We start from the raw sequence: 26,545 nt of genomic DNA on the forward strand, positions 1-26,545 counted from the left end.
TATATGGGATGTTGTCAGATCCTCTATTGAACAGAGTGGTAAATCAGATTGTTTGCAACCATCACTTAATGATACGCAAGATCAGTCAGATGGATATGCCATATGATCATGATGGTTCAACTTATTCTGTGGTAAAAGTATAAAAAGCAATGTCTTGAAAGTTGAAGACATGTACATGCCCATGTACTCAAATATAATAAATTGGGATGCGATAGCTAGGACAGGATAGTGAAAATGGTCAACACCTTAATATCATGAGATCCATTCATTGGTAAAACTAGCTACTATTTTTGTAAAGGTATAAAACATAATGACGTCAATAACCGGCAAAATGAACCGGGTACCACCTGATATTGAAAACCCTGTGATTATATCAGTAAGAAGAGGAGAACAGACCGGGCTTGACTCAGAACTTAGGATCTTTACAGTAGTCGAATGCTCATTGATTAAGTTATACCTAGTCTATAATCCCAGTAACTAGCCTTCTGTTACGCAAGTGGAATGCAATCGGACAGGAATAGGAGGAATGGTCAACACATTATTTCAAGTTGATCCAGTGTACTTCAACTGAATAAGGAATGGTGTAGGCCATAACAGGACATTGATCCATGTTCACACCTTCGCATTTTGACCGAAAAAATGAATATGAGAGAAATAGCCTATGGAGCCGATAGGCCTACAATCAGGAAATAATACGTAATGTCATTGTATTATACTGGTGTTAACACATGCGTGTGTATGACGTGTCTATTGCAAGCTATAAGTGTGGATGAGGAGGGGGGATAGAATGATGATTAATCAGTGTTTTAACTGCTGCGCATAAGTTTTACAACAGTAATAGATCACCACCGCGTCCGCAAAATAATAAGTAGTTATATAAAATTAACAGTCGTCATATGTAAGCGTTTAAACCACAAAATGTATTTGACATTGACAATAAAATCGACTACATACACAGCGAAATAGCAAAATTGATATGAACGTCAGAGAACAAACATGTGAACACCTTTCATATATTAGCGTCATCTTGAAAATTCACAGGCAACATGGATATAATAAAATGTAAAACCTATAAAATATATTCTCATGTTCCATATGACATAAACAACGTAGATATGTTGCAGTCGATTTATTGGATTTTATCGGATTTCCATTTGTTTATAACTTTGCAAGTCGCTCACCATTTTGGAGGTACCGGAAAAGGAAGTTGACACGAGCTTTCGGAACTCTTAGCTTCTTGTTCCGGAACACATCGGGACTTATACAACTATTGAGAGAGTGCTGAAAATGAAAGTGCATTATGTACGACATGCTTAAAGCAAGCTGGCCTATGCTTACAGGTAAGAAACTGAAACGGCCAAAAGTCACATAACTAAGTATTTATAGTTCATATGGTACTGTTTATCGAAGAAATGATTCAGAAGGAGATCGGCCTGAAGGACAATCTGCACAGTACAGTCATGTTACTTCTGTTAGACTAAACCAGTAAACTAAGTTACAATCTCAATTCAAAAATCTTACTGTATATATTTGAATTGAATATATATTCCCATTGAAATAATTTGTATTTTCAAAAGAAGTGGTACTGATTTGTAATAACTAGTATATAATCCAACAACTACATAGTAGCAGTGCAGAATAGGAGAATAGTTTTTACCACTGTACATATACATGTCACTGAAAATCCACCAAAAAAATAAGATATTACCTCTGGACAACAGTTTTTATAAAATTATGGAAATGCTTCACCAACAACAGCGAAGGACGTGGAGTAGCCATTTATTATCTCCGGATCACTAACAGAATGCTCCCATTGCATGGTAAAATTTATCAACATCCTCTTGATAGAGTACCTAGCTCGTTGAAGACAGCATTGTTGAGTAACTGGTTGACATATGTACTCTATTGTGGATTATCTACGTTAAGCCCAAACAAGCTCAAGCCTGAGTAATTTCGAGCTACCTAACAAAATACCTTAATGAGAGAAATGGAGTCAATCTAGAAAAGCAAAAACACAGTCTGATCACGTAGTGATTTCATCCTTTCCTGAAAATACATTGGAAACTGACGTGAGACAACATGGTACGATCATGATTAACCATATATCTACTCGTTTGCTTCTTGAGTGGTGTTCGATACTATTTTTCTATTATCCATACATAATCATAAGCATACCCACGATAAAGTGGTAAGCGTCAAAAATATCCATCCTCTATACCTGGAATATTAGATTTTAGCAACCGATGAAACAGTTTGTCAACACGATGTTAAACTATCATTCCAAGATTTCGGACAAGGAGTGACCATTATATTATTGTCTTTAAAACATCTGAGTGTATCACATTATTAGAATCATTCTAAAACATGAAGAGGAGGAATTATCTCACAGGGAGCATTACGCACGCTATACTCGGGATGAAATTACACTCTGTCAACTGGCTAAACATATTCAAGTTGAGATCTTTCAAACGACCCCAAGAATGGAATGTTCTTGTTGACACCCTAAACCTAAACTAATTGAAGATAAAAACTACACCAGTTGACACAAGACATCAGCCCTGTTAGGAAAGTCGTTGGGAAGCCACAATCTTGACAACGAAGCCCAAGCTGGTACCTTCCGACAAAAAAAGGCGGGGAAGTGGCGTTCCGCGGATTACCTTCATTGTAAAACAGGAGTACTTTAAAGTTGTATCAGAGAGCCCCAGGAAACACCTGCAACACTAGACAGGATCCGATCAGTGCACAAATATCATTAAGAAAAGATACTAGTGCAAGACATCAAAGATAACAGCAAGCTCTTTTGGAAATATGTCGGAGAAAAAACACGAACAGGAATGTCTATAACCAACGTGGTAAAAGCGGATGGTACACACACCACTAACCACTATGAAACCGCCAATGAGCTGAATAACTACTTTGGATCAGTCTTTAACCCACCAGAAAGTGAAGATCCACCACACTTCCAAATGAGACCATATCAAACAGAACTTCATGATATCGAATTCGACAGGAGTTTAATTGAAAAAACTATAAAGAAATTGAACCCTAATAAATCTCCAGGGCCTGACGTCTTTCATCCTAAACTTCTTGTTGAAACTTCAAATGAAATATCACAACCCTTGGAAATCATATTCAGGAAATCTTTAGACGAAGGGAAAATTCCAGACGAATGGCGAATTGCAAATGTGACTCCTTTATACAAGAGTGGAAACCACAACAAAGTGGAGAACTACCGTCCAATAAGTCTGACTTCAATCCCAGGCAAAATTCTCCAAAGTAATCATTAGGGACAAACTCGTAATTCATATGGACGAGAACCATCTCTTCACAGAACATCAACATGGCTTTAGATCTGGTAAATCGTGTACTACCAACCTATTGGAGGTCCTTGAACATTGGGCAGAAGCCATAGATAAAGGGAGTAATGTCGACGCTATTTATATTGACTTCAGTAAAGCTTTTGATAAAGTCCCTCACAAACATCTACTTAAAAAAACTAAAGGGTTACGGTATCACTGGAAAAGTACTGAAGTGGATAGAAGACTTCCTATCCAATCTACAGCAACGAGTTGTTATTCATGGTGAAACTTCTGGACTAGTAGATGTGACCAGTGGTGTACCACAAGGTAGTGTCTTAGGTCCTGTTCTATTTCTGATATATATCAATGACCTGCCCGAAGTTGTCCAACATAGCACCATAAAATTATTTGCTGACGACTCTAAAATTTTTAGAAACAATAACAACCCCACCAAGTCTCAAGAACTTCAAGCAGACATAGACAGTGTAGTCATTTGGACTAGAGACTGGAAAATGGCCTTGAACACTAAAAAATGCAAACACCTCAATATAGGCAATCTAGAACAAGACACGCATTATTCCTTCCCACAAAGTGAACAAATAGAGAAGGTACAGTGTGAGAAAGATTTAGGTGTACTTTTCGACAACAAACTTAAATTTAGTCAGCATGTTAGTCAAGCAGTTAATAAAGGAAATCGCATACTGGGTCTAATATTTCAGGACATTTGTCTATATAGATATAACTATGTTCTTAACCCTGTACAAAAGTCTAATTAGACCTAACTTAGAATATGCAACCCAGGTTTGGTCTCCACTGCTAAAAAAAGATCAGATCGCTCTCGAAAACGTCCAACGTAGAGCCACTAAAAGAGTTCACTCTATTGAAAATTTACCATACCATTCAAGACTTAAAAAGTTGGGACTTCCCACCTTAGAATATAGACGTAAAAGGAACGATGTGATCGAAGTCTATAAAAATTCTGAATGGTATAGATAAACTAGATAAAGATAAGCTATTTACAATGTCTTCAGCTAATACTAGAGGTAATAGTTTAAAACTCTTTAAGAAACAGAGCAGGACTAAAGTCACACAAAGTATATTTAGTCGGCGAGTGGTAGATTCATGGAACTCCCTTCCCAACTTCGTAGTAGAAGCCCCTACTCTGAACTCGTTTAAAAACCGACTGAACACTCACTGGAATTCAGTACCATGCAAGTTTTACCCCAGTTTTTATATGGCACAACCGGACAACTATTTAGTAAATGAACAAAACGCGCCACAACTAGCTGGAACCAGCTAACTACGGTGTCTAAGAAGAGGTAACAGGTAACAGGTAACAGGAGAGGAGATAATGTCTAGCGGCCAGACCAGTATTCGATCCTGGGAGCCTCCGAACACTAGCCAAGTGCTCTACAGACTGAGCTACCTGGTCGCCAATGATCGTCCCAGTCAAATCCTGCTTCACTTTAACATTTCCAGCTCTACTGATTGATGTACCTGGTCAGGGGTGTAGGAAATGAGGGGACAAGGGGGGACAATTGCATGGGGAAAGGGCATCCTCGATACTCCAGGGGTTCCGATCACTTACGATCTCTACACCCCTGGACTATCTCATAGTAAAACTGGAGGCAACAGAATAGAACAGGTAATTTAGTCATTTGATGTACATCAAAAGAACCGTATAACGGTACACTGTGGTTGACTGTGTGGCTTTGATGTTAGGTGTCGCTCTCTCTGTAGTCTTCAAAGGAAATCTTTGCTGGCCTGTGATTGGTCAAATGTTTTCCGCTGAGCTGCCTTCAATTTCACTATGAGATAGTCCAGGGGTGTAGAGATCGTAAGTAATCGGAACCCCTGGAATATCGAGGATGGGGGAAGGGGGGGGGGGCGAAGAGTCCTCCTGCACATTTTCTGTACTTTATTTTAGAAAATTTCCGCTGTGCGGCGCATTTCCTAAAGTGTTCAAGCATAAAATATTCAAATCTTTAATAGTAAAAATTCAATACACATGAACTAGACTGAATATGTCCATCAAGGGATTCTACTAAACATATTTCAAAAAATGTCTCTTAAACACGTAGAAGATTTATTTGTTTATATGTCTTAGCAAGACAATTAATTCATTATCATTTTTAGTTATACAACAATGTAATGTGAGAATATATCAGGTTCATTATATGTTAACTAAGTCCATTATCGCTGTGTATCCCTTTACTCATACCAATCCGTTTAATGTGACACCTGTGGGATGGGGCTATACACACATATCGCGTATACTTCCGGTTGTGTGTTGGCTGCTGTCATATGTATCCTTGTGCAGTCTAGGGTAACTTGGTGTTTACCTTTGAGACGACAGGATATTGGTGAGTTGCCGGAAGACGTTCCGCGCTCACTGCGCATATGCCATGGATCTGGCCAATCGGAATGGGTGTGCGACGTCGCAAATAGGACCAGGGGGCTGGGGTATAAAAAGGGCTGCACAGCGAAAATGGCTGACTTGCATGGCCGGATAACCGGCCAACACCCAGGGAGAGATACCTTTCCCACCTCAGGAGCTGATAACAGCTACCACACAGTGCTGACAACAGCACACGCACATTAGTACGTAAACGTTGGGGCACGTGGGGGTGTGTACACGTTAGTTAGGGAGTGGGGCTGTTGCTAGTGTTTACCGGGAGGTGAGGGTGTAGGGTATAAGTTTATAGGTATAGGAGAGGGGTAGATGTACCGTTATCCTATATAATCCTATAGGGGTGTCCATATACTGAAAACCGTTTATCTTTGTGTATTACTTTTACTTACTTTGTTACCGTTTATATGTATCACTGTTTAATTGATCTAGTTAATTAATATGAATAAATCTCCATTTATCTTTATGTAAGTGTTTGTTGATGTGTAATTAAATTGCTCCGCCACATCCTTATGAACTTGGGATTGAGCTGTCTGTAATCAGCTCAGCGTGTGTGCGTGTCTCTACTCTCGGGATTCGTCTGCTGACCGGTGTCGTGGGGATTGTAAATCAAAACTATATACGATCACAACATTTGGGAACTGACGTCCCCTCAAAGCTGGTCCCGGGAGTGGGGACGCGCTATTACAGTACCAATAGTAACTGACTTTAGGTTTCCTACTGTCTCCCTTGGCACCGCCTCACTTTTGGCCTTGAGTTGACCGTTCGCCCCTGTGAGGAAGGCTTTGGGTTCTGTCCCCTGGCCGAGACACGTACACCAAAGTCTATAAGATTGGTAGTTTCTGCTCCTGCTTAGCTCTTAGCATACAGGGAGTGGGGCGACTGGTTTGCCTGTTGTCATTATAATGAGACTGCGGGTGGAGTGTGTTGCTTGGGTGACTTCGGGGGCATTCTTCAGTGATATAGCACTATAAAATGGGCAACAGTTCCACTATACAAGAAGACACAACATGAATATATACTGCAGTCTCCCAAAACATGCACCTTGCACTTCACACACGCTACACACTGCATACATGGGAGGCCGTCCTTACAAGACCATAGCTGTTAATAGGACGTTAATTTATCAAACAAACAAACAAAGTGTGAAGCCGGTATGTTCAGATTAAGCAGAGTTGCATGATGATATGACAACATTCACAATTTATTTGCCCAAATTGAGTCAGTATTTTTCCAAATGCAGCAAAATTAAATTAAAACCCCAAATATGATGTCTTATATTATACCTATGACATCGGTAAAATTAATTGTAGAAGTTTAAAGGGACAATTCAGTCTAAGAGAACATTAAAATTTGTATATATATCAGATAAAACAAATTCTAATGGAAATTAGATCAGTCAGTTTTACTGTGATATGCCTGAAACGCCTATGGTGGTGACACGTGTGTGAAATATTCAAACTTGCTCGCTGTCCGCCATTACACACTGTGGTCGGACTTCTTGTATGCCGAACCCTGTCCCTTGCTCGTAAAGTAATGCAACTTTTGGTTAGAACTGCTCAAATCGCTCTGACAGTAGTGTGTTTACCTTATAAGGTGAATTGTCTTGCCTAAAAATCATTTTATCACCTTCTCAGTGGTTATGTAGTTCATTTGTTTAACATGCATGACTTTGGCTCTGGTATGGGTACAGAGTTAATATTGTATCTGCTTAATCGTATTGATCAACGATTTGATATTTCAATGATATTAATTAAAATACTTAAAGTGAACAGTCGGGCAAGGATGGCTAAAGTCGGTAAAAATGGTGTGAATGTATTCAGTATAATTTCTTATGAAATAGAAAAATAAAATCTCTCGTCAAAATCTGTCTGCGTACGAAGAAATTAATTTAAAGTATGGAAATTCTAAAACGTCCTCCCGGCTCACTATGTCCGTGGTTACATTTCCACGCAGCCTCGCTTTCAATGCTTTCAACTTTTCTTTACTTTAATGGTCAGAACTGGGAAACTAAGGAGAATTTGACCGTCGTATTAATATGTGAGAACTTAATTTGGAAGGCCAATGAACGCATTTAGACTGGTTTTCTTTGCCCGACTATTCACTTTAACAATGTCGTGGAATTTGTCAATGTTTTACGTTATATGTTTCATAAGAAATGCAGAACAATACATTTATGCTATATTTTGCTTATTGGTTATGTAAAAGAATTTGCCTGAGTGAATTGTCTCTTTAAGAATATTATAATATAATTTAAAGAAACAGCTAAACCATCTTCGTTAATTAATATCCCCATTTTGATATTATTTCAACAAAATTGTGATGAACATTTTAACAAAAGGATGCTGATAATATTTGCCCAATTTAAAAAAAAAAACCATCGATGATATTTTCCCAATTTTTTGCTTAGGGCCTTTTTTTACAAAAGCTGGCAAAAACGCTGAAATGCATGGTAAAACTCTCAGCTATTTTAAATCGTAAGATTTTTTCCAGGGAGAAATTAAAATTCATTAAATTAATATTGCATGAATATTGTATAAAAAAAAAGCTGTAGGGACACTATAGATACTCATTAAAACCAATGGAAAACAATCTGCTAGATAATATCACTGCGTGTGAATGACAATTTCTCTCATTATTTTCAGGCTAAATGTAGAAATACAGTTTATACAGTATCAATGTGGTGAAAACATGGCTTTGTCGCTGCGCTGGGCAGCTCTTCTCTGCACCGGGTAAGATTATACTATCATAAAAGATGCATGAGGAAATGATATATGATAATGGATGTTAGAAAGAAAATACACCAATGCTAATATGTCTCATATCTATAGGGAGTTCTTTTAATTTATATACACAGAAAAACTGCCTATGATTTGTAACAAAAATAAAGCAATCATATTCTTAAAATCAGAAAAAAATCATATTACAATAGTCATTCATGTTCTGATTACAATCTTAAAGATTATAAGTAACCAGGTATTCTTTTCATCTGTTGTAACTTCGTGTCCAGTACAATGAGTACTTGTTTTAGCTTAAAAAATCCTACTCCTCTTTAACCATTGAGTGGATTTCATGCATATTTTGTGTAAAACATCATAAGGGAAGGACAGTCATATCTTATTTAAACAAGTTAGATCCGACCCCAGGGGACAGAGAGGCGGGGCTCAGAAGAGGGAATTTTGATGAAATTGGCTTTAAAAGCCTACTCCTCCTTAACCCTTGAGCAGATTAATGCATCCATATTTTGTGTGAATCATCACTGGGGAAGGACAATCATATTTTAATATAAACGAGTTAGGTCCGACCCTTGGGGACAGAGGGGCGGGGCTCAGAAGGGGGAACTTTAGGTGAGGTCAATCATATTGTATAAATTACCAAGGTTAAGACCAATGGGGATAGAATGGCGGGGTCCAAAATGGGAGCTTTGCTGAAATTTGGCTTTAAAATCTGACTCCTCCTTAGTCCTTGAATGGGTTACAACCATATATGGAGGAAGGGTTACCAAGTTTGTTCAACAAATGACCTTTACCTGTTTCAGAAACTTACATATTCAACAAAGGAGTTCCTTGTATTGCTTATATTAATTGTTAACCACTACTTTATACTGTAACTTTGTTGTTTTGTGCCATGAGTCAGATGACCGAGTATTAAGTATACACATATTTACTTGTATGTCTGAGAGTGAAATAAAATCTGACTAAAAATCTGACTTAGAACTCTGGTGTATGGATCCTACTCCACCTTAGTTAACCTGTGTGAAGTGGATGGAAAGATTCCATTCAACTCCTCCTCAGTGGTTCTCATGATGGAGATGGGTAAGGTAAGACAACTTATAGCATTTCTGATATAGATTAGATATGTACATATTCAATCCAATAGTTAGTGCTCAGGACCTTAAAAATTAGAAACAAATAAACAGCCAAATTTTGATGGGCCTTTCATAAAGTTATTGCTCAAAGCAAGCCATAAATCCATTGAAAAAGAAATCAATAAAAAATCAATTTTAGTTAAATTGACACTTCTAAAGGGGAGAGGGACACTTATAGGTGTGTGACCTATTGGGTCGAATATGTTTAGTAATATCACATTATAGTCATTGTTTTTCACCTGAATTAAAGCATGGAAAGGTTCTTACTAAGGTATAGGTACATATTGTATACCTGGATTATATGAGAGAACCTACCAGTACCATATATTACAATTTTCTTTCATTCTAGGCCAATACCTTTCAACTTATTTAGCTTTGTGAAATGTTTTGTATATCAGTCTAGTGTACTATTGGAGACCATGCTTCTATTTTCTATATTTCCCCTGTCACTATAGAAATATGTTAAAATCTTATTTAGAATTATTCTGCTGTTCAATCATATTCCTTGACCAAGATAGCTCAAGGCTTCGATTTGAAAAGATGATAAAATGACAGAATAGTTTGGTTTTAATTAGACAACACCAGTCTAGGTAAGCAGTCATTAAGAACACATATATAGGTTCTACATCAACTTATTGCCATGCTTTGTGGCACCATGTTCTTTCGTACTTGTTTTGAAAGTTCTTCTAAAATGAATAGTTTTTGGTATCGGCGGTCCTCCTATATGCCAGTGGATGCGAGATACAGCAGCCCTCCTTGTCGTTGTGCCTACCCTTTGCTTTACCTGCTGTTCTATACTTCATCAACAATAACCTCGCTGTTCACATGCAACTCCAGATGGATCCTGCTACATACCAGGTATGATATCTCTTTAAACTTATATTGTATCTTCATCAAGTTTGGTAACTCAATAATTCTTTGTAATTCAGTTGATCTAAACCAGGATTTATAAGTGAGAAGGGTTTGTCACTGTCTCTTTACACTATACTAAACATCACGTGAGACACCTAGGAAAAACTTTCACACAGGGAATAAAAACCATTTTTCTCAACAAATACTTGTCTTATCTAGTCAGAAGAATGTAATTAAAGCGTAATATTTTTTTCCGGACATCTATAGTTCTTGTTTGCAGGAGGAAAATTTAGAAGAAATGTCTTTTCATTTTAAAAGATACGACAGCTCATGAAAGCTACAGAAAGTAAGACAGTAGGCTGCATGGCACCTGTACACTAAATCAAAGGTTACGCAGGCAGATATCAATGGAACAGCAGCCGTCGCCCAACATCACGTCATTACACAAACACAAAAGCGCTCGCTACATATTTGTCCAATACTTGAGGTTTTTTAGCTCACCTGGCCCGAAGGGCCGGTGAGCTTATGTCATGGCGCGGCGTCCGTCGTCCGTCCGTCAACATTTCCTTTAAATCGCTACTAGTCATAGAGTTCTGCATGGATTGTAACCAAATTTGGCCACAAACATCCTTGGGGGAAGGGGAACAGAACTTGTATAAATTTTGGCTCTGACCCCCCGGGGGCAGGAGGGGCGGGGCCCAATAGGGAAAATAAAGGTAAATCCTATAAAACGCTACTTGTCCTAGAGTTCTGCATGGATTGTAACCAAATTTGGCCACAAACATCCTTAGTGGAAGGGGAACAGAACTTGTATAAATTTTGGCTCTGACCCCCTGGGGGCAGGAGGGGCGGGGCCCAATAAGGGAAATAGAGGTAAATCCTATAAAACGCTACTTGTCCTAGAGTTCTGCATGGATTGTAACCAAATTTGGCCACAAACATCCTTGGGGGAAGGGGAACAGAACTTGTATAAATTTTGGCTCTGACTTCCCGGGGGCAGGAGGGGCGGGGCCCAATAGGGGAAATAGAGGTAAATCCTATAAAACGCTACTTGTCCTAGAGTTCTGCATGGATTGTAACCAAATTTGGCCACAAACATCCTTGGGGGAAGGGGAACAGAACTTGTATAAATTTTGGCTCTGACCCCCCGGGGGCAGGAGGGGCGGGGCCCAATAGGGAAAATAAAGGTAAATCCTATAAAACGCTACTTGTCCTAGAGTTCTGCATGGATTGTAACCAAATTTGGCCACAAACATCCTTGTGGGAGGGGGAACAGAACTTGTATAAATTTTGGCTCTGACCCCCCGGGGGCAGGAGGGGCGGGGCACAAGAGGGGAAATAGAGGTAAATCCTATAAAACGCTACTTGTCCTAGAGTTCTGCATGGATTGTAACCAAATTTGGCCACAAACATCCTTGGGGGAAGGGGAACAGAACTTGTATAAATTTTGGCTCTGACCCCATGGGGGCAAGAGGGGCGGGGCCCAATAGGGGAAATAGAGGTAATCTTATAAATTGCTACTTGTCCTAGAGTTCTGCATGGATTGTTACCAAATTTGACCAGAAACATCCTTGGGGGAAAGAGAACATAAAATTGTATAAATTCTGACTCTGACCCCCTGGGGGCAGGAGGGGCGGGGCCCAATAGGGGAAATAGAGGTAAATCCTGTAAATTGCTAATAGTCATATAGTTCTGCTTGGATTTTAACCCAATTTGGCCCAGAAACATCCTTGGGGTTAACAGAATTTGTATAAATTTTGGCTTTGACCCCCTGGGGCAGAAAGAGTGGGGCCTACAGAAAAGAAACAATGAACTTGAATTCAGAACATTCCTAGGCATTACAAACCAGGTGAGCAATACAGGCCCTCTGGGCCTCTTGTTTTTGGTTTTATTAGTTTAACGTCCTATTAACAGCCAGGGTCATGTAAGGACGTGCCAGGTTTGTTGGTGGAGGAAAGCCGGAGTACCTGGAGAAAAACCACCGACCAGCAGTCAGTACCTGGCAGCTACCCCATATGGGATTCAAACCCACGTACTAGAAGTGGAGGGCTTCTGGTAATATGTCAGGGTATCTTAACCATTAGACCACCGCGATGACAAATCCTTCTCACTTATAAATCTTTGATCTAGAGAATAGATTTAAAATGTTGTCAAGATATAGTAATGTGTATCTTCACTATCTTGGTATCTTGGAGGAAATGTTTAAAAAAAATGGTTATACAAATTGCTTTTCGTCCGTGGTCCATCGTTCATCCTTCCGTCCGTCCTTCTGCCTGTCCTTCCGTCTGTCCGTCTGTTAACAGTTCTTGTTATCGCTATTTCTCAAAAAGTACTGAAGGGATCATTCTCAAATTTTATATGCAGGTTCCCATGGGGCCCTAGTTATGCATATTGCATTTTGGGACTGATCGGTCAACAAGATGGCTGCCAGGCAGCCATCTTGGATTTTGATAGTGAAAGTTTGTTATCACTATTTCTCAGAAAGTACCGAAGGAACCGTTCTCAAATTTCATATGTACAATGTAGGTTGCCCTAGGGCCCTACCTATGCATATTGCGCTTTGGGACTGATCGGTCATCAAGATGGCGACCATGTAGCCATTTTAGATTTTGATACTTAAAGTTTGCTATCGCTATTTCTCAGAAAGTCCTGAAGGGATCGTTCTCTAATATCATATGTAGGTTCCCCTTATGCCCTAGTTGTGCATAGAACCTTTTTGGATTGATCAGTCAACAAGATGGCCAACTGCCTGGCATCTTGGATTTCATCGTTGAAGTCTGTTACCACTATTTCTCAGAAAATACTCAAGCGATCTGTGTCAAATTTTATATGCAGTATTTTTGAAAAAGTTTGAAAAGCAGGGAAAAGATCCCTCTTTCCATTGTCAGACATAGATCATTCTTTGGTGGGCGCCAAGATCCCCTCTGGGATCTCTTGTTCACTTATTATTTAAATTAATGGGGGAAAAAATCTTATATTTTAAATGCCAGATTTAAACCCTAAGATATATGTTTTATGTTCCAAGCATTGAGTAAATAAAACCTTTGTTCTATTTTATTTTTAGGTACATTTGTATTAAGTAAAGTTTGTTTTATTTTACAGGTGTTAAGTAATTTAAAGATAGTGTCCACAGCAATACTTTATAGACTTATAATCAAAAGGTAAGTTCACATCTGATGTAATGTTGTATCTCTTTTCTTTAACAGAAATATACTTAAAGCATTTGAAACATAAGACTCTAATGCATAGCTTAGTGTTTAAATTGAATTTCATCACAAATCTTACTTTCAGAAATTTAACGATAAGCCAGTGGGTGTCCGTTGGAATTCTTACTTTTGCTGGGTTTTGTAATAGGTAAGTATCTCATGGTTAGCTAAATACAGTTTATTAATAATTACTGTTTGCTTGTCAGTTGCATTCCCAATTTTGATTTTTTGTTATGTAATATTTTGATTTTAAAATAAATGATATATATACTAAAGCTGTGTTAGTGAAAAATTTGCTATTAAGAATTAAAGATTGTTATATCAATTTTTCACATTACTTTTTCTAACTGCCTATAATTGTTGAAAAAATCATCATTCAAGCATTGATTTCACTGTTTTTTAGTTTCATCGATGTAAGAAAAAATGTGTTTTCAAACTGTGCGGATCTGCGTAGCGGATTCTCACAAAAGTTTGCAAACACAATAGTTTTCATTATAACCTGATGAAATTAAAAAATAGTGACACCAATACTTATAATAAATTTATACCATTCTAGTGATTCTTTTTCAAAATCGACACGCAACGTCAATGTCTCTATTGTGACGTCACATTTGGGTTTTGTGCCATTCTCAGATTTTTTTTATAGTGGTATGCAAAAAAAGTATTGGCCAATCAGAAAGCCAAATTTAGTATGAATAAAAGAAATATTGATTATTTTACAGTTATTAAGCTGTTTTACTGAAACTACTGAACCAATACTCTTGAACAGTGTTTACAAATTCTTTCCACTAGCTAATGAAGAAAACCATGTGTTGGTTCACAATACAGATATTCAAGTGAAGTGAACTCAAATACTCGGATACTGTATAACCTGAAAAGTTTGTTGTGTAGAAATGTTCCTAGCTTGGTTGGTGTTGAACCACATAGATATAGAAGAACAAAAGTTTGATGGGTTTTGGGCCCATACAACACCTTTGGTGGAAACATCATGCAGTCGATGGGGCCCGTACAGAGACTTATGGTGTAAACATCACTTGATTCAATTGGGCCCATATATAGACTTTTGGTTTAAACATCATAGCAGTCAATTGGGCCCATACATAGATTCTTGGTGTAAACATCATAGGAATCAATGGGGCAAATACGTAGACCTTTGGTGTAAACATCATGGCAGTCAATGGGACCCATACATAGACCTTTGGTGTAAAAATAATGTCAGTTAATTGGGCCCATACATAGACCTTTGGTGTAAAAATAATGTCAGTCGATGGGGCCAATATATAGACTTTTGGTGTAAACATCACGGCAGTCAATGAGGCCCATACATAGACCTTTGGTGTAAACATCATGGCAGTCAATGGGGCCCATACATAGACCTTTGGTGTAAACATCATGGCAGTCAATTGGGCCCATACATAGATTCTTGGTGTAAACATCATGGCAGTCAATGGGGCCCATACATAGACCTTTGGTGTAAACATCATGGCAGTCAATGGGGCCCATACATAGACCTTTGGTGTAAAAATAATGTCAGTTAATGCAGTCAATTGGGCCCATACATAGACCTTTGGTGTAAACATCATGGCAGTCAATGGGGCCCATACATAGACCTTTGGTGTAAACATTATGGCAGTCAATGGGGCCCATACATAGACCTTTGGTGTAAAAATAATGTCAGTTAATTGGGCCCATACATAGACCTTTGGTGTAAACATTATGGCAGTCAATGGGGCCCATACATAGACCTTTGGTGTAAACATCATGGGAGTCAATGACGCCCATATATAGACCTTTGGTGTAAAAATAATGTCAGTCAATGGGGCCCATACATAGACCTTTGGTGTAAAAATAATGTCAGTCAATGGGGCCAATACATAGACCTTTGGTGTAAAAATAATGTCAGTCAATTGGGCCCATACATAGACCTTTGGTGTAAAAATAATGTCAGTCAATTGGGCCCATACATAGAACTTTGGTGGAAACATCATGGCAGTCAATGGAGCCCGTACATAGACTTTTGGTTTTAACATCATGGCAGTCAATTGGGCCCATACATAGATTCTTGGTGTAAACATCATGGGAGTCAATGGGGCCCATACATAGATCTTTGGTATAAACATCATGGCAGTCAATGAGGCCCATACATAGACCTTTGGTGTAAACATCACGGCAGTCAATGGGGCCCGTACATAGACTTTTGGTTTAAACATCACATCAGTCAATTGGGCCCATACATAGATTCTTGGTGTAAACATCATGGGAGTCAATGGGGCCCATACATAGACCTTTGGTGTAAACATCATGGCAGTCAATGGGGCCCATACATAGACCTTTGGTGTAAACATCATGGCAGTCAATGGGGCCCATACATAGACCTTTGGTGTAAAAATAATGTCAGTTAATTGGGCCCATACATAGACCTTTGGTGTAAAAATAATGTCAGTTAATTGGGCCCATACATAGACCTTTGGTGTAAACATCATGGCAGTCAATGGGGCCCATACATAGACCTTTAGTGTAAACATTATGGCAGTCAATGGGACCCATACATAGACCTTTGGTGTAAAAATAATGTCAGTCAATTGGGCCCATACATAGACCTTTGGTGTAAAAATAATGTCAGTCAATTGGGCCCATACATAGACCTTTGGTGTAAAAATAATGTCAGTCAATTGGGCCCATACATAGAACTTTGGTGGAAACATCATGGCAGTCAATGGGGCCCGTACATAGACTTTTGGTGGAAACATCATGGCAGTCAATTGGGCCCATACATAGATTCTTGGTGTAAACATCATGGGAGTCAATGGGGCCCATACATAGATCTTTGGTATATAAACATCATGGCAGTCAATGAGGCCCATACATAGACCTTTGGTGTAAACATCACGGCAATCAATGGGGCCCATACATAGACTTTTGGTTTAAACATCACATCAGTCAATTGGGCCCATACATAGATTCTTGGTGTAAACATCATGGGAGTCAATGGGGCCCATACATAGACCTTTGGTGTAAACATCATGGCAGTCAATTGGGCCCATACATAGATTCTTGGTGTAAACATCATGGCAGTCAATGGGGCCCATACATAGACCTTTGGTGTAAACATCATGGCAGTCAATGGGGCCCATACATAGACCTTTGGTGTAAACATTATGGCAGTCAATGGGGCCCATACATAGACCTTTGGTGTAAACATCATGGGAGTCAATGACGCCCATATATAGACCTTTGGTGTAAACATCATGGCAGTCAATGGGCCCATACATAGACCTTTGGTGTAAACATCATGGCAGTCAATGGGGCTATACATAGACTTTTGGTGTTAACATCATGGCAGTCAATGAGGACCATACATAGACCTTTGGTGTAAACATTACGGCAGTCAATGGGGCCCATACATAGATCTTTGGTTTAAACATCATGGCAGTCAATGGGGCCCATACATAGACCTTTGGTGTAAACATCATGGCAGTCAATGGGGCCCATACATAGACCTTTGGTGTAAACATCATGGCAGTCAATGGGGCCCATACATAGACCTTTGGTGTAAACATCATGGCAGTCAATGGGGCCCATACATAGATCTTTGGTTTAAACATCATGGCAGTCAATGGGGCCCATACATAGACCTTTGGTGTAAACATCATGGCAGTCGATGGGGCCCATACATAGACCTTTGGTGTAAACATCATGGCAGTCGATGGGGCCCATACATAGACCTTTGGTGTAAACATCATGGCAGTCGATGGGGCCCATACATAGACCTTTGGTGTAAACATCATGGCAGTCGATGGGGCCCATACATAGACCTTTGGTGTAAACATCATGGCAGTCGATGGGGCCCATACATAGACCTTTGGTGTAAACATCATGGCAGTCAATGGGGCCCATACATAGACCTTTGGTGTAAACATCACGGCAGTCAATGGGGCCCATACGTAAACCTTTGGTGTAAACATCATGGCAATGGAATCAATGTCCCATAATTATAAGCCAATTACAAGTACTTTCACTGGCTTAATACTTATAAAACCACAAAAGAAAGTACACTAGAACATTTCATTTGTTTCACAGTAACTCATCATAGTAAGATAAAAACAATGCGTATAAAAATAATTATGCTGCATAAATAATGCATGTATTACCTTAAAGTGCACATGCGGATATTAGTATAAATTATGCCACCTTTGACGTAACACATGGCACGCTTTCCAGTCACTGTTCATATTGTAGGGTTCTGCTGAACATCATGGCTACATTTTGGTAGATACAGCCTTCGGCTGCCACTTGCCGAAGGGTTAATTGCGCTCCATTGTGCCGCTAAATATTTGTCACTTTCATCGTCCAGTATTACTGTTCTTATCATATTATGTAACCATGTTCGTTTTGTGTGTCTTGATAAAGGGGCTGATCACCTCGGAAATTTGACAATTTTTTTTGTCCACATGGTTGGAATTGCTTCTTTGTCCCATATTTATCATTTGAAGTACATGTATTTCATATCCTACCGACTAATGTTTGATGGGATCCGGTGTCATCCTGTCGATATTACTTCTTTGAACCTCAGTATTCTGTATATTTTAAAACTCTAATTTTCCAATACAGCTATGGAGGGTTACAGGAGAAGGGAGAGATAACAAATGCCGGAGAAATCCACGTGACATTCCTTGGTCTGGTGATGATGTTTGTGTATTGTACTGTATCAGGGCTGGCTGGGGTTGTCACAGAATACATCCTCAAAAAGAATATTGTGGTAAGTTCTCTCTTATTTGTACAAAGTCTCTATCATTTCACTGTTCACTTCAAACTTCATATTTCAGAAGTTTTCCTGAAATGCTTTGTCTCTCTGATGTTATTGAAATAATTATACTGTAATTATGAAAAAATATTTTGGTCCTAAACATATCAAGGATCTAGAAATACTGTTTGAATATAAACTGGCTTCATTTAGCACTCATTGTGTAAATTTTAAAACAATGTATAAAGCTATCTTTAACAATCAAAGTGATAAATTGATATGACTTGACTGTTTTGACTGATCTGGATAAGTTTTATTTTCAGATGTCTATACACTATCAGAACATTTTGCTATACATATATGGAATCTTCATCAATTTCTGTAGCTGGCTCATCCAAGAGTACGATCAACCTGAATTAGGTACATTATCATCCTTATATAGTCTTGGTCTTTTTGTCTAGGGTGTACATGTATCCCCCAGGGGTTACTATCACTGTCATTATATCCACTTATGGACTAAGTCAGTTATAGCAAAACTGAAGGCAACATATGAGACAGGTAGTTTGGTCCTTTGATTAACATCAAAAGAATCAAACAATGGCACACTGTTGTTGATTGAATGGCTTTGAAGTTAGGCATCATTCTGTTCATAATCTTCAAAAGAAGATTCTATAGGCCTGTGATTGGTAATTTTTAGGTCACCTGAGACAAAGTCATCCGTCATGCATCGTCCTTCGTGCGTTGCGTGTTAGTAAACAGTTTACATTTTCGACTTCTTCTCCAAAACTGTGAAGTAATTTCAATGAAGTTTTGCACAAACTTTCTAAGGCATAAGGCCAATCAAAATGGTGAATTATATGGTACCCACCCCCAGGGGGCTGTGGGAGGGGCCAAAAGGGATAAAATTGACTAAAATTTCAAAAATCTTCTTCTCAACTCACAGATGTGGTAAAATCAAATACACTTCAAAGATAGAAAGGTCTTAAGGTCCTTTACAAAAATTGTGAATTATATGACTCGGGTCTCTGGTTTCCCCCTAGGGAGGGGGTGAAGTTTACTATAGTTTATATAGGAGAAAAACACCATCATCAATAGGGTCAAAATGACTAAAATTTCAAAAAAATCTGCTTCTGAGTTCATAGGTTTGATGGAAGCAAATACTCTTCATAGGATAAAAAGTCAAATCTATAAAATCACTGACCGACTTCAAGGGCCAGTATGTAGTGTTTATATGTCTTTGTTTTATTCTATATCCAAACTCAGGTGACCGTTTAGGCCCATGGGCCTCTTGTTCTCCTGAAATGTCTTCAGGTTTGCGATAACATTGTCTAGAGGTATATATTGTGACAATGATATCCCCTGGAATATCGAGAATGTCTTTGATGTAGCATTTCAATACATAAAACGCTGTGTAGTGTCAATAAATATTTTCTACAGTTATGGTCACTAATTCTTTTGAAAGTCCTTACTCTTAATAGATTACAATATAACTGTAAAGTCCTTGTGATAAGGATTTAATGTCTCGATATGTTTATCTATTCTGTAGAACTGTTATTTTTGACACTTGAATTCTGGAATTTCACCGATATTGAGCTGTAAAATTTATTATTTCTGTGATATTATCTTTTTTATAGAAAACCAGTTTTATATCTTCCGAGGCTACAGTGTGTTTACCTGGATAATAGTCATAACACAGGTAAGGTCAAAACTAACCTGGATAATAATCATAACACAGGTAAGGTCAAACTAACCTCATTAATAGTCATAACACATGTTAGGTCAAAACTAACCTGGGTTATAGTCATAACACAGGTAAGGTCAAACTAACCTAGATAATAGTCATAACACAGGTAAGGTCAAAACTAACCTGTATAATAGTCATAACACAGGTAAGGTCAAAACTAACCTGTATAATAGTCATAACACAGGTAATGTCAAAACTAACCTGGAAAATAGTCATAACACAGGTAAGGTCAAAACTAACCTTGATAATAGTCATAACACATGTGAGGTCAAAACTAACCTAGATAATAGTCATAACACAGGTGAGGTCAAAACTAACCTGGGTTATAGTCATAACACAGGTAAGGTCAAACTAACCTAGATAATAGTCATAACACAGGTGAGGTCAAAACTAACCTGGGTTATAGTCATAACACAGGTAAGGTCAAACTAACCTAGATAATAGTCATAACACAGGTAAGGTCAAACTAACCTAGATAATAGTCATAACACAGGTAAGGTCAAACTAACCTAGATAATAGTCATAACACAGGTAAGGTCAAACTAACCTAGATAATAGTCATAACACAGGTAAGGTCAAAACTAACCTAGATAATAGTCATAACACAGGTAAGGTCAAAACTAACCTGGGTTATAGTCATAACACAGGTAAGGTCAAAACTAACCTGGGTTATAGTCATAACACAGGTAAGGTCAAAACTAACCTGGATAATAGTCATAACACAGGTAAGGTCAAACTAACCTAGATAATAGTCATAACACAGGTAAGGTCAAACTAACCTAGATAATAGTCATAACACAGGTAAGGTCAAAACTAACCTAGATAATAGTCATAACACAGGTAAGGTCAAACTAACCTAGATAATAGTCATAACACACAGGTAAGGTCAAAACTAACCTGGATAATAATCATAACACAGGTAAGGTCAAACTAACCTGTATAATAGTCATAACACAGGTAAGGTCAAAACTAACCTGGATAATAGTCATAACACAGGTAAGGTCAAACTAACCTAGATAATAGTCATAACACAGGTAAGGTCAAAACTAACCTAGATAATAGTCATAACACAGGTAAGGTCAAAACTAACCTGTATAATAGTCATAACACAGGTAAGGTCAAAACTAACCTGGGTTATAGTCATAACACAGGTAAGTCAAACTAACCTAGATAATAGTCATAACACAGGTAAGGTCAAACTAACCTAGATAATAGTCATAACACAGGTAAGGTCAAAACTAACCTGGATAATAGTCATAACACAGGTAAGGTCAAACTAACCTAGATAATAGTCATAACACAGGTAAGGTCAAAACTAACCTGTATAATAGTCATAACACAGGTGAGGTCAAAACTACCCTAGATAATAGTCATAACACAGGTAATGTCAAAACTAACCTGGATAATAGTCATAACACAGGTAAGGTCAAAACTAACCAGTATAATAGTCATAACACAGGTAAGGTCAAAACTAACCAGTATAATAGTCATAACACAGGTAAGGTCAAAACTAACCTAGATAATAGTCATAACACAGGTAAGGTCAAACTAACCTAGATAATAGTCATAACACAGGTAATGTCAAAACTAACCTGGGTTATAGTCATAACACAAGTAAGGTCAAAACTAATCAGTATAATAGTCATAACACAGGTGAGGTCAAAAACTACTCTAGATAATAGTCATAACACAGGTAATGTCAAAACTAACCTGGGTTATAGTCATAACACAGGTAAGGTCAAAACTACCCTAGATAATAGTCATAACACAGGTAAGGTCAAAACTAACCAGTATAATAGTCATAACACAGGTGAGGTCAAAACTACTCTAGATAATAGTCATAACACAGGTAAGGTCAAAACTAACCAGTATAATAGTCATAACACAGGTAAGGTCAAAACTAACCTAGATAATAGTCATAACACAGGTAAGGTCAAAACTAACCTAGATAATAGTCATAACACAGGTAAGGTCAAAACTAACCTAGATAATAGTCATAACACAGGTAAGGTCAAAACTAACCTAGATAATAGTCATAACACAGGTAAGGTCAAAACTAACCTAGATAATAGTCATAACACAGGTAAGGTCAAACTAACCTGGATAATAATCATAACACAGGTAAGGTCAAAACTAACCTAGATAATAGTCATAACACAGGTAAGGTCAAACTAACCTAGATAATAGTCATAACACAGGTAAGGTCAAAACTAACCTAGATAATAGTCATAACACAGGTAAGGTCAAAACTAACCAGTATAATAGTCATAACACAGGTAAGGTCAAAACTAACCTGGATAATAGTCATAACACAGGTAAGGTCAAAACTAACCTGTATAATAGTCATAACACAGGTAAGGTCAAACTAACCTGTATAATAGTCATAACACAGGTAAGGTCAAAACTAACCTAGATAATAGTCATAACACAGGTAAGGTCAAAACTAACCTAGATAATAGTCATAACACAGGTAAGGTCAAAACTAACCTGTATAATAGTCATAACACAGGTAAGGTCAAAACTAACCTGGATAATAGTCATAACACAGGTAAGGTCAAACTAACCTAGATAATAGTCATAACACAGGTAAGGTCAAAACTAACCTGGATAATAGTCATAACACAGGTAAGGTCAAAACTAACCTGGATAATAGTCATAACACAGGTAAGGTCAAAACTAACCTAGATAATAGTCATAACACAGGTGAGGTCAAAACTAACCTAGATAATAGTCATAACACAGGTAAGGTCAAAACTAACCTAGATAATAGTCATAACACAGGTAAGGTCAAAACTAACCTGGATAATAGTCATAACACAGGTAAGGTCAAAACTAACCTGTATAATAGTCATAACACAGGTAAGGTCAAAACTAACCAGTATAATAGTCATAACACAGGTAAGGTCAAAACTAACCTAGATAATAGTCATAACACAGGTGAGGTCAAAACTAACCTAGATAATAGTCATAACACAGGTAATGTCAAAACTAACCTGGGTTATAGTCATAACACAAGGTAAGGTCAAAACTAATCAGTATAATAGTCATAACACAGGTGAGGTCAAAACTACTCTAGATAATAGTCATAACACAGGTAAGGTCAAAACTAACCTGGTAAATAGTCATAACACAGGTAAGTCAAAACTAACCTAGATAATAGTCATAACACAGGTAAGGTCAAAACTAACCAGTATAATAGTCATAACACAGGTGAGGTCAAAACTACTCTAGATAATAGTCATAACACAGGTAAGGTCAAAACTAACCAGTATAATAGTCATAACACAGGTAAGGTCAAACTAACCTAGATAATAGTCATAACACAGGTAAGGTCAAAACTAACCTAGATAATAGTCATAACACAGGTAAGGTCAAAACTAACCTAGATAATAGTCATAACACAGGTAAGGTCAAAACTAACCTGGATAATAGTCATAACACAGGTAAGGTCAAACTAACCTAGATAATAGTCATAACACAGGTAAGGTCAAAACTAACCTGGATAATAGTCATAACACAGGTGAGGTCAAAACTAACCTAGATAATAGTCATAACACAGGTAAGGTCAAAACTAACCTAGATAATAGTCATAACACAGGTAAGGTCAAAACTAACCTAGATAATAGTCATAACACAGGTAAGGTCAAAACTAACCTGGATAATAGTCATAACACAGGTAAGGTCAAAACTAACCTAGATAATAGTCATAAGCCTTAGAAGTTCAAATAAAAATCAATCCAATTAGATTATCATATTGGAAAAATCATTCAATTCCAAATAATGATCGCTTGTAATTTTAACTGATTATAAAATTTACATTTTAAAGATAACAATTTGCGCCACTATAACCATGATGTGGTTGTTTCCTGTTTTAGGCCACCAACGGTCTCATCATGTCTGTGATAATGAAGCATGCTAGTAACATCACGCGACTGTTTGTCGTTTCGTGTGCCATGCTTGTCGCCACCACCTTGTCTGTCACAGTGTTTCACACAAGGATCAGTACATTTTTCATACTTTCCTTATTTCTTGTCATTTTTGCCATGTTTTTGTACCATATCGATAGTAAATCAAGAAAATTGTTGTTCAGTAATTTCAGAGGGCTTCCAAAATATTACCAATACGGCATTATCAAACAAAACTATATTTAAAGACATATCCATGGCGTCAGAGATAAAATGGCAGATTTTTGTTTATCTCTGTAAGTTTGATAAACAATTATGTAGAATTATGTACTAGGAATAAAACTATTAAACATATTTATTGTATAAGAAAAATACTCAATATATTATGTGAGATAAAATGCATGAGTTTAATGTTGAATGGGACAAATATTTATGGTTGTTTTGTTAACTGAGGTAAATATCTATGGTTGTTTGGTAAACTGAGATAAACATCTATGGTTGTTTGGTAAATTGAGGTAAACACTTATGGTTACTTGGTAAACTGAGATAAACATTTATGGTTGCTTGGTAAACTGAGATAAACATTTATGGTTGCTTGGTAAACTGAGATAAACATCTATGGTTACTTGGTAAACTGAGATAAACATCTATGGTTGTTTGGTAAACTGAGGTAAACATTTATGGTTGCTTGGTAAACTGAGATAAACATCTATGGTTGCTTGGTAAACTGAGATAAACATTTATGGTTGCTTGGTAAACTGAGGTAAACATTTATGGTTGCTTGGTAAACTGAGGTAAACATTTATGGTTGCTTGGTAAACTGAGGTAAACATTTATGGCTGTTTGGTAAACTGAGGTAAATATTTATGGTATGATGAATTGAGGTAAATATCCATGGTTGTTTGTAAACTGAAGAAAATATTTTGTTTTTTAAATTGAGGTAAATATTTATTTAATTGAGGTACATATTTATGGTCGTTTCGTAAATTCAGGTAAATATTTATGGTTGTTCGGTAAATTGAGATAAATATTTATGGTTGATTGATAAATTGAGGCAAATATCTATGGTCGTTTGGTAAATTGAGGAACAATATTTATGGTTGTTTGGAAAAAAACATAGTAGGTATATTGGATGGTAACAATATTTATGGTTGTTTGGGAAAAAATGAGGTAAATATCTGTGGTTGTTTTGTAACTTGTGATAAATATTTATGGTTGTTTGGTTGATTGAGGTAAATATCTATGGTTGTTCTGTAAACTGAGGTAAATACCCATGGTTGTTTGGTAAACTGAGATAAATATCTATGGTTGTTTGGTAAATTGAGGTAAACATTTATGGTTTGATAAATTGAGGTAAATATCCATGGTTGTTTGTAAACTGAGGTAAATGTCTATTGTGTTTGATAACTCTAGGTAAATATTTATAGTTGGTTGGAAAATTGAGGTAAATATTTATGGTCGTTTGACAAATTGAGGTTAATATTTATGGTTGTTTGTGAACTGAAGTAAATATGTATGGCTGTTTTGTAAACTAGAATAGATATTTATGCTTGTGTGATGCTCTGAAATAAAGATAGTGCGAATGTGTAATAAAGTGCAAATGTGTAATAAAAGAAGACATCGATTGTATAGATTTCTGATTAAAATGAGCTGAAATGTAGGATTTTATGGTGATATCAATTTTATGGCTACAAACGAAATGAAGACGTATTTGTGTTGTTAGACAGTGTTGTATGTTTATGTTTTATAGAATTCTTCTTGAATTATGTATTTTACGTGATGTTTTCTTACTTTAAAAGTCTTAATTCTGTGTTTTATCAAATGTTTTTATATTGTAACTAGTTAAGTGACGATCATTTAATGATTGTTTACACACCGGATTTCCAAATGTCATATTGATCAGCGTGCATATTTTAAGGAAGCTTACATTTTTGTTTTATTCAAAAAGTGAATTCTTGGTTTTTAATTTGTTTGTATATATTGAACTAGAACTAATGATAGCACTAGATAAAGCATACTTCTCTTCCATACATGTACTTGCCAAAACGAGTTACGTGAATACAGTGGATGATTAAAGATGCTCCACCGCCCACAGAGCATAAATGATATTACTCATTTGAACAATAATTGGTGTTTAATCGTGTATATATATGCCTAATTAACACAAAAAATAATATAAAATAATTTATTTCGCCTTTGGTGCATGCGCAATCAGTACTTCATTCCATATAGGATATAGTGTCACGGAATTTTTTCGGGATGCAATTAATTATTTTTCATATTTTTAATTTTAAGTAAAATGAGAAGCCCAAACTTTTCAATGGTGGTAATGTTGTAAAGTAAGTAACTTTTGTAACTGAAGAAATATACTAAATTGTCTGCTCCTGTTTTTTATAGTGAAAAAATACCATTTGTCAGCGGTGGGGCATCTTTAACTAACTGATTTTAAGCCTTTGTATGAAAGTGTTTCATTTAATGAAAATTGCACTGATAAATATATGGTTATGGTTGCACTGG

The 26,545-nt window shown here is 37.1% G+C and overlaps 1 protein-coding gene across 1 annotated transcript; it reads left to right on the forward strand.

The window, feature by feature from the left end:
* Positions 1–1,167: 1,167 nt before the first annotated feature.
* LOC138333040 (probable UDP-sugar transporter protein SLC35A4) lies at positions 1,168–25,138 on the forward strand. The gene is made up of 10 exons (XM_069281146.1): positions 1,168–1,340; positions 8,355–8,441; positions 9,424–9,529; positions 10,277–10,435; positions 13,532–13,590; positions 13,721–13,783; positions 18,247–18,394; positions 18,703–18,799; positions 20,014–20,075; positions 23,999–25,138. The coding sequence occupies exons 2-10, from the start codon at positions 8,401–8,403 to the stop codon at positions 24,272–24,274; spliced, it is 1,011 nt and encodes a 336-aa protein (XP_069137247.1). The 5' UTR covers positions 1,168–1,340; positions 8,355–8,400; the 3' UTR covers positions 24,275–25,138.
* Positions 25,139–26,545: the final 1,407 nt, after the last annotated feature.

Source organism: Argopecten irradians, chromosome 10, assembly GCF_041381155.1.
Source record: "Argopecten irradians isolate NY chromosome 10, Ai_NY, whole genome shotgun sequence".
In the NCBI taxonomy this organism is placed as follows: Eukaryota; Metazoa; Mollusca; class Bivalvia; order Pectinida; family Pectinidae; genus Argopecten; species Argopecten irradians.

Coding starts and splice junctions, on each gene's coding strand:
- LOC138333040 (XM_069281146.1), top strand. CDS start 8,401: ATGGCTTTGTCGCTGCGCTGGGCAGCTCTTCTCTGCACCGG. Junction 8,442..9,423: donor GCAGCTCTTCTCTGCACCGG/GTAAGATTATAC, acceptor AATCTGACTTAG/AACTCTGGTGTATGGATCCT. Junction 20,076..23,998: donor GGATAATAGTCATAACACAG/GTAAGGTCAAAA, acceptor TTCCTGTTTTAG/GCCACCAACGGTCTCATCAT.